At 49.4% G+C, this 8,939-nt stretch overlaps 4 protein-coding genes and 1 non-coding gene across 5 annotated transcripts; all 5 read left to right on the forward strand.

Moving 5' to 3' along the window:
* Nucleotides 1–795: 795 nt before the first annotated feature.
* TEOVI_000206300 (adenylate kinase, putative) lies at nucleotides 796–1,578 on the forward strand (the record flags this gene model as incomplete). Its single annotated transcript, XM_067225192.1, has 1 exon — nucleotides 796–1,578. The coding sequence occupies one exon, from the start codon at nucleotides 796–798 to the stop codon at nucleotides 1,576–1,578; it is 783 nt and encodes a 260-aa protein (XP_067081293.1).
* Nucleotides 1,579–3,765: 2,187 nt separating this feature from the next.
* Nucleotides 3,766–3,914, forward strand: TEOVI_000206400. The gene has a single exon (XR_010874459.1). It is a non-coding gene; the product is annotated as an uncharacterized ncRNA (small nuclear RNA).
* A 707-nt stretch (nucleotides 3,915–4,621) lies between these two features.
* TEOVI_000206500 (small nuclear RNA, U2 snRNA) lies at nucleotides 4,622–5,074 on the forward strand (the record flags this gene model as incomplete). Its single annotated transcript, XM_067225193.1, has 1 exon — nucleotides 4,622–5,074. One exon carries the CDS (start codon nucleotides 4,622–4,624, stop codon nucleotides 5,072–5,074), a length of 453 nt encoding a protein of 150 aa, XP_067081294.1.
* Nucleotides 5,075–5,834: 760 nt separating this feature from the next.
* Nucleotides 5,835–6,428, forward strand: TEOVI_000206600 (uncharacterized protein; the record flags this gene model as incomplete). Its single annotated transcript, XM_067225194.1, has 1 exon — nucleotides 5,835–6,428. One exon carries the CDS (start codon nucleotides 5,835–5,837, stop codon nucleotides 6,426–6,428), a length of 594 nt encoding a protein of 197 aa, XP_067081295.1.
* Nucleotides 6,429–7,474: 1,046 nt separating this feature from the next.
* Nucleotides 7,475–7,840, forward strand: TEOVI_000206700 (uncharacterized protein; the record flags this gene model as incomplete). Its single annotated transcript, XM_067225195.1, has 1 exon — nucleotides 7,475–7,840. The coding sequence occupies one exon, from the start codon at nucleotides 7,475–7,477 to the stop codon at nucleotides 7,838–7,840; it is 366 nt and encodes a 121-aa protein (XP_067081296.1).
* Nucleotides 7,841–8,939: the final 1,099 nt, after the last annotated feature.

Raw genomic sequence — 8,939 nt, forward strand, 5'->3', positions numbered from 1 at the left:
GTTGGTTACATGCGCATAAGCAACTTTGTAAATTTTGTATTTTTTGCAGTGCGCTTGTGTGCGAAGCTTTCACATGTATGTACGTTTAGTCACTTCTTCGTCGGTTTGCACTAGGTAGTAATTGGTGCAGATCTCTAGCTTTGCTGGGTGTGGAGGTGTTTCTACGAAAGGAATGTGTTAAAACAATTTTACAATTAATTTCTCCTTTGTTATTTAAAGGAAAGGAACTACTCTATTTTTCACGTGCAGATGCAGTGATCACAATCGAAATGTAATGTTGTAGGGGGAAAGGAGGGGCTTCCTTCAAAAAGTGAGCAATCGGGGTGTTGGTCTTGTCATCACTTGAATGAAGATTGGCCGCTGTCCTTATTTATTGTCGGTAACGAGGAGATTGTGTGGCACCCTTTTTTGCAACATATATTTACGTATTTGAGCTGTTTCTAGTGGCGTATGAGCGAGGTGAGTAAGAGTTTTCCTGAACGGGAGATACGGGAATGGAAATTGTGAGGTTGATGCTTGTTATCTTCTGTCCTCGTAGTTGTTCGCAATTGGTTCTCTTTAAGGCGGTAACTGTGTATGTGTCCGTTTGTTTGTCTGACGTCTTTCTGACTCTTCCACTGCCGTAGGAAAGGAACGGGAAATATATACTTTAGTAAATAGATATCACTCTTTAACCGGTAAGGCGTCGGCTGTATCACTGTACGTCCCCAAAGGCACAGTTACTGGGGAAGGAAATAAGCACCACTCTTGAGAGGAAGAGGCCCATCAACAGCAAATATTTGTGGTACTGCGACCATGGCGGTACTGAGCGAAGATGTCCTCTTATACCTCAAGGAGAAAAACATCCCCATGCTTTTTGAGCAAATCGTTCAGAATATCATTTCCGATGCCCCGGAAAGGCCAATGAGTTACATCGGAGATCTGATGCGCCGCGGCATCCCTTTGCAAATATTCATTGCTGGTCCCGCCGGCAGCGGCAAGCGCACACAATGCAAAAACATCGCGGACCGGCTCGGTGTGGTGTTAATCTCTTCCGGCCAGGTTCTTACTCGCGGCGTGGAAAGTGGCAGCGAGACAAGCCAACTGGCACATTCCTATGTTTCACGTGGTGAGCGGGTGCCGGACACGCTGGTGTCAATGATAATGAAAGACCGATTGTCGCAAAGCGACGCGCGTGAGAAAGGTTGGTTGGTCGAGGGCTACCCACGCAACGCACAACAGGCACAGGCCGTGGAGGAGTGTGGTGTGATACCACAGGTCTTTATACTGTTGGATCTGCCTGAAGATTTGTCCTTCAGGCGCCTTGAGCATCGCCGCTACGACCCCGCCACCAATAAAGAGTACCACATGCTGGATAATCCACCACCGGCGGAGGATGTCGCGTTATGCGAGCGGCTCGTGCAGAGGGATGCAGACTTTCATGAGTCAATCGCGAAGCGCCTGGCACAGTACTACGAAAGCATTGAGGGCGTTAAGAAGCACCTCGGGGCCGTTATTGAAGTAGTGGATGCCAGAAAATCTGTTGAGGATGTTGAGCGGGACATACTTGCCGCGGTGGAGAAGCACCGCTTTCGCTAAGAATCCAACGTTTCCCTAATATTCCCTGCGGGTCCCTTATACACCTTTAAAGTAAAATAAAGAAGAGTAAAGGAAGGTACGACATTATGGAACGTGCCAGACGAAGATGAAGGATATGTTATTTAAGATATTTTAACAGTTCGTATGTGCACAGTTTCTTTGTATGAGTAGCAGGTCAGCAGCAGCACTGCTACATCCCTTCTTCCCTTCCCCGTTGTACCTTTTATTTGCCTTCTTTTGTTGATGTTCTTGCGACAACTTTGTGCGGTTGCGACGTCATAGTGAAGCGGGGGTCGCTTTGTTCGCGCAATTTTGTAAGCAGCCTCGGTCCCCTCCCCAATGTCCAATATGCCTCTAAAGGGCACGTGAAGTGTATGTTCGTGTGCTCGTGCCGAAGGGCTGAATGTAAATATATACAAACCACGACGTGCGAGAGGCTTAAGAGAGGAACATACGATTACGTGGACCTGTTCATTTTTGCATGAAAGTTTAGACGGGCCCCTTGATGCCCTTTTTTATTTTCTCTCGAACTCACGAATTGTAACATGGGCGCCGCACAACCTTAGTGCGCCCTATCCTTACTGGCCACGCTCCCCACAACCGGAGGGAAGCACTCACTTGCGCCTCTCTGTCCCTCATTTGTTTCTATTTTAGCACCATTTGGGTACTTTGTGTGGCTGCATGGAGTGGGTGTACTCTCCTGGCCAACTGTGAACACATGCATTGGCGTCCGCCCCCAGGGTGATAATAAGTAAATAGGGGTTTGCGCTCGGTGGAGAATGTGTTTCAAATGCCTCCAGAGTGTGTTAAAGGGATCTCCCGGTGCTCGAGAATGTAAGTAGTAGGGGGTACGTAGTTGGGGCGCAGCACATCACAACTTGTACGGCGTTTGCCGTCCCTGTTTCAGCTACGCCGTATTGAATGCGTGAAACTGTTACTAACAAGTGCACGGCTGCGAATGGGGGCCCCTTCCCCGTTTCAGTTCGTGGGAGACCGGTTGACCCACCATTTGTGTTGCCGCTAAAGCCCCTCACTTTAAGTGTCCCATATTATAACTGCTCAATTACCGTTCGCGACGAACGGTAAGAAACACACTGAAAACCACTAACGCAGCAGACGCATAGAATCGGCCAGGAAAAAGTGCCCACAAGCACCCTCTTCGCTGTTGTGATTATTACCGCGGCCAAATATCCAATGACAAAGCAAAGAGAAAGGGGAGCTTTAGCGATATATTTTTTTAAAGGGCTGGCAAATAAAGGAAACAAGGTGGGGTATGCTTGCCGAGATGCCCTCAAGCCAATTCGGGTTGCAGGACTGATGAACTCCTGCCACTCAGGTGTTGTGCCTATTCATTAGGGTCCGGTAACCCGATACTCTTCTGCATCAAGTTCCTTGATTACATTTTTCCAACGCCATAACTTGTTCGTGTGGATACGACGGTGCCGGCGCTGTTGACGTTTAACTTGTTACACTTCATCAGAACTTAGGGTGTCCGTTCGCTCGGTATGAAGATGCAGTGCTCTCCCTTCGAGTGTGGTCGCGCCCCCACATTTCCCTGTAGACCTTGAACTGTCTAACTTTGCGATGTTCGGGCCTTCCAATCACCGAGGATAGGCGCGACAGCGCAGGCGGATACCCTCGCCGGAGGACCAAAATTTCGTGCCATTTTCTATTAATTACTGTTGTGGCAGTTAAAATCATCACAACGCATAGCGAACCGTACGAACTCCGTCGGCAGCCTGCTGAACCGACAAGGTCCCTTTACTACGGACCACCGTCCGGCCTTCGCCAGCTGGTGAAACAACCATTCCTCAATCGGGGCGCGCTCCCTGCCATAGAGTGCTCAGTTCAATTTCACCGCAGTGACCGTCGCCGTAACCGCCGCCAGACTGCATCCACACGATAGAGGCACCAGGCTCCAACAGCCTGTTCAAAATTACCACCACAACCTGTAGTGGCGGTATCTTTCCAGGAAAGATTGGCCGCGTCTTGAGGCGCCGGGAGAAAAAAAACATATGTACGGAGGTTCGAACCTGCGGCCCCCAAGACGTAAGCACGGAAGTGCAATTTACGACACCTGGTCCATTGCATCGACGAAGCCCACCCGAATATATATTACTTATTGAATTTATTCTTCGGTATTTTCTAGCTTGTTGCAGCCTACGGAACTTTTGGATAAGGCGCTGCATATCTTCTCGGCTATTTAGCTAAGATCAAGTTATTAAACTGTTCTTATCAGAGTAACTCCTGATACGGGCCTTTGGCCCAAGGATCAAAACTGTTGGCTGTCCCGCGTTCTTCCGGGGTTCCACTTGTCCGGATGGAGCGCGACGGTCGCAAACGTTTTCCGACAAAACCAACCACTGAACGTTGTAAGGCAGTTATTGGAACGACCCGCATTTCCCATCACTTTATTCTCGCTTGGTGTATACTTTAACGCCTCGGATCCGCCGTGCCCCACCCGGGTGAGCGTCCGCGTGGTTCGCTCCTCCCTCCGTTTCGTCCTTCAAGTTCACTCTCGCAGGTCGAAAACCTCCTTTCATACGCGCCCACATGTTCTCACTTTCCGAAAAGACAATCCATTCACCTTTTTAAACCTTACAATGCTGGGAAGGAACCGCGGCCCATACTTCAACTTAACTACACAGGGACTCGGTTCGCCACTCCTTCCTGCTGAATTAACCGGAAAGCAATTCACAGCTTGAAATCGGACGCCACTGATAGGTAAAAACTCCTTGGTACCGACGAGAACAGAGGGAATAATTCACTTTTGCAGACTAAAAAAAGTTACGTACGATGTTAAACATAGCTCTTCCCGCACTTGCGCATCAAGGGACAACGCGGCCCAGAAGGAAGAGGTCCTACAACCAGGGGGAGCGATATCAGACTGCACGACTTTAAGGACGAGATTTCTTTCGGTTCGAGGAGGTGAATCTGCTTACAAAAACGTATTCAATGTAAATGAGATGTCGCACCTGTGGTAGTAATGATTCAATTTAGTGTTAACTGAGTATTGGGCCGCGAAAGAAAATCAGTTTGTACGATGCCCTCTCCCTCACACTCCCTGATCCTGCACTGGCACTCCTTTCAACTCCGTTTTCACAATGGTCACGGCTCCTTCGAATACAACGTCGGGCGAAGCGCTGGTGGCATGCCACTGGGCAGCCAGTACTTCTCCCATACGAGGAACACTGCGCATCCCGAAACTCCTTCAACCCTTTTCCATCGGTGCTCGTTTTTGTATTGTGCACAGCAGTGCCGCTTAGTCGGGATTTCGCTTCATACCCTGTACTTCCACCACTTAAGGCTCACAACAGTGCCGACAGTCAACGCAACCGTCCTTAAGGGAGCCGAGGGGAAACAAAAGGAAATACAAAATTCGGGCCGTCCACGCTCGCGTACACAGAGGTTCAAAACGCCCACGAAAACGCATACCTCCATATATTTATATTCATCCTCCGGAGACCAAAGAGGTGTACAGACCCCGATAAAATAGTTCACCCGGCCTTTAATGCAGGTAAAGCACAACAAAAGTAAAGATAAAACGGTTTACGGCACCGGTTGCGGCGATTCCAAACTCATTTAATAATCGTGCTGAACAAAATAAAAGCTTACCGCTGTGACGACTGTCTCTATTGGCGCAACCTTTGTCGACCGAAGCGCTTTCCTGAGCGGAGGTGCTTCCACCGGAAACGGTATTTATGGTGGGAAGCCTCTTTTAATTCTGCCAAAGGAGAAAAACCATTATGACGTCAAGGGCTTAGACAAACAAATACTCTGCAAGTGTGTCCGGAGTGTAATGTAGGAGTGGATCACTCAACACACCACCATCGAACGGAGGAGAGGGAATCCCCGCATTACACCCCCTCCAGCGTTACGGAAGGAATATACGCTGATTCCCCAACACCATTAAGCCAGTGTAAGTGACCGGGCGATTGACCATCCAAGCAGAAATTTATGAGTCCTCTCAAAACTTGCGGCTCTTTTGCCCCCACCCCCTCCCCAATATACACAAGCACCTAAAAAATCCCTAACCATGTTCTGAAGGCCCTTACTATCTCCGACGCCTGACTTGACAGACGCGGCGTCTCAGAGATAGCAAACAGGCGAGGAAATGTGACATAAAGAAAGGTACTGCGAGCCCCTTCTGGGGCCGATGGGTATCCTTTGAGGGAGAGGATCGAATTCGTTTTCGCATTACCCTGGTTTCATCTTCTCGGCATGCACCGCTACGTGCATGTAGTCGTTTTCGCCGAATGCCTTGTTCGTTCCAAGAGGCAAGCAAAAGATTTGACCGTTTACACGTTTTAAGCCTTACCAAAATTAGGGATAGATGTGCGGCGCGTCGTTCAGCGCCGTATAATAGTAATTCACCAGTTGAGTTAGCGAACCATATTGCTTTACAATTATTTTATGCCAAAATTTTTTTCTTGCCGTGCCGCTTCCGCGGTGCATCACAGCGCCCAAATAGAGGGACACTCCTTTTGGTAGTTAAGATAGCTGTGCTCCCCAAGAAAAATACCTACAACGGGTTGCGACAGAACTTTTCCCCAGACAAGCGGAGAAAACTACTGCACTTAATAAGGGGGCACGAAGGGAGCGCCTATGCTGAGAATCTGAACGAAATTTGGAAAGGTAATGTGGAGGGCAGGCCCAATAGCCGCCGCCAAAGAAAACTATTTTCGATGCGCGTCAAGCGGCAAGGGAACAACTTAGGTGTTGATGAGCGCAGCGTAAAAAAAAATTGTGCGATGGCTGTCTGTGGCTGTTGGAAAGGGGGCCAATTGGGGAGGTCAATGGCCAAGACGCTTCTTTGTGTTGCGCCTGCGGTAAATCGCCTGTCGCCTTAACGGCACTGTGCGGCACCTCACTGTGCTCTCGGCGGCGGGTGATGTGTCTGGAGGACGAATCCTGGGTGCATCTCCCGAAAATGTAAACATACAAGTGCGCTCGCCCTCTGTCAGTACCTATGGCTTCTCAGAGGGAACGGCGGGCGGATAACCGCTCCTTCCCCCCGTTAACAAATGGTTTGAACTCTCCCTGTAATACTTTGCCCGTAGTTTCAACACAAAACAAGAAAAAAACCGGTTCTTTGCAAGTCTAAAAAGGAGTCTGTGGTCCAAACACCGCAGGGTAAAGACGTCGCTCTAGGGGATCTGTTGGCGTTGCGGTCCCATAGTTTTTGACAGGCCTTCGCTTTCCCACCTCTAGCGAGCGGTGCTTGCGATGACATCTTGTGAGATGAGTCTTGCTAGGAGACCCTCAGGAAACTGAGCAACTTTTGGCAGTAAGTTTTGGAGTCCAAAACTGTTTGGTGGCTTGAGGAGCCAGGTGCCACACCCACCACATCACGCGGTTTGACAGCGGATCGTCTTCCAAGATATGCCCCAGAAGCACATAATTCGAGGTGCGACCGTTCTTTCTACACTTTTTGAGATGTTTAAGCTACTGACGGGTTGCTATATTCTATACCTTTCCCCTCAGAAGTATGGAGACCTCCTGATGTCGGCATGTTAAGCTATTGCGTCGCCGATGTCTCTCCCGTTGCGGTGCATCGCGGTGTTCCGGCCCCCGATAAGTTTGCGGGGCTCGACTTACGAATTCGTTTTTGCGGATTGGAGCCTTTGCCCCCTCTGTATAAGCGGTTGCGTAATCACACGGGTTGTCGAAAGGAGGAGCGGCATTGTATTTTTTTTCCTGTTCTTTGAAGTGGTGCTCACCCGTTGTTGGGCCCGTAAAGGGGTTGGCGAAGCGGTGGAATACCCCGGCGTCTTCCTGCAGTTACATTTCCCTCAGCCCGGATTCGTGTGGGACTCGTGGGTGCCCCTTTTAGCGACGGCCGGGTAGTCTGTCACCCGGTTTTTTTTACCCGAGCTCTCGGTGTTCCCTTTCCAATATGTTGCTGTCGCTGGCGTTTCGTTTGCTTCACTCCACTTTTTTCCCCCGGCACCGTGTCGTAAGGGCCCGTCCCGGCTTCCGCCTATTTGGCAATCAAGCCCCGTTGTCGCTTAGCGGGGCGTCGCCCTCTCTGAAGGTGGCTACCCCCCCTTTCCAGGCATTAGGAAACTGGTACTTTCTGCTGGAGAGAGTTCTGACACTCGCTAGTGGCTCCTTGCGGTTGGTGCACGAATGTGGGCAATTGCTTGGCGGACTGCCGGGGTTCGAGGCGAAACCGCCGGCAGCGGCGCCCCGCAAGTTATTCGGAGGTTTCACCCTTGATTTCCCGCGCCTCCCGTGTTCCCGCTTCTTTCAGGGGGAATGACCGACACCCCTGTGATGTTTGTTAAGCAGGCTCGGGGCCTGTAAGTGTAAGTGCAAGTGTATGGGTGCAGGTGTATATGCGCTGGAGCCTTCTATGAGTGGTTACGTGGCTCCCACTGAATGGGGCAGAGAATGCTTACCGACTCAGTCACACAAAAATACGGGAGTTGTTGAGTTTGTCTACTGAAGCTGGTCTGCTGTGTCTCAAGGTTGGCCGCTTTAACTAGTTGTTCGCGGCCGTGCCGTGGACGGGTGCGGTGGGAGAGGCCCTCGCAAGTTTCATCCTGATCCTTCTTCGCCAGCTGTGATAAGCGGCCCCATTTCTGTTAATTAGTGAAGTGTGGCGTGTTCATTAGTTGCTTCGTACGTTCATCCGCTTGGTGAGTTTATGGGGTTTGTTGGTCTACTGAGGTGAATCACATAGTTTCTGTTTGCGGCATCTTTTACGGGGTATTTCTGTCAGGCGGTGCACTCTCTTTTTGGAAAAGAAGATGCGAGGACCGACTTTTTTTTTCTATTTTTCTTCGTGCTGAAAGGTGCAGTATTTGCTGTATTTTTGAGTGCTTTTAATTTCCGCTTTTTCGCAAATGATGCTATGGCTTGAGCAGAACCAACAGCATGCGGCAGTGATAAGTGCACTTGGCTGCCACTAACCTGCGCTTTATTTATGAAACCCACTTCTGTTTCCTTTTTTAAACCATCGACGGATATACGCGTTCAATAGTGTATACGGATCACTTTCCCTTCAGCTAACACGAGTTTGCGTTGTTACCCGGTTTCGAGATTCCTCGTACGTTACCAAGAGAACTAGTATGGAGACCGCGTTCGTAGTTTGTCTCAGTTGTGGCAATTCGTTATTTTTTGTTCATTTTAGTGTTTTACGTTCATGAATTTATGTCCTTGGCGAGGGACTTAGTGACGGATTGTAAGCAAGTACTCTACTTTCGTTCGGTTCTAATATTTTCATTGATCACACTGGTTCACTTGCCCCGGAATCGCCGGACCAAAATCACATGTTTCCTTTCGTAGGAAAGGGGATGTGCGAACGTGAAATAAAGTTTGTGCTCTATTCGTATGGTTACGTTTATATATATATATAT

Source organism: Trypanosoma equiperdum (assembly GCF_001457755.1).
Source record: "Trypanosoma equiperdum strain OVI genome assembly, contig: ctg_490, whole genome shotgun sequence".
Taxonomy (NCBI): domain Eukaryota; phylum Euglenozoa; class Kinetoplastea; order Trypanosomatida; family Trypanosomatidae; genus Trypanosoma; species Trypanosoma equiperdum.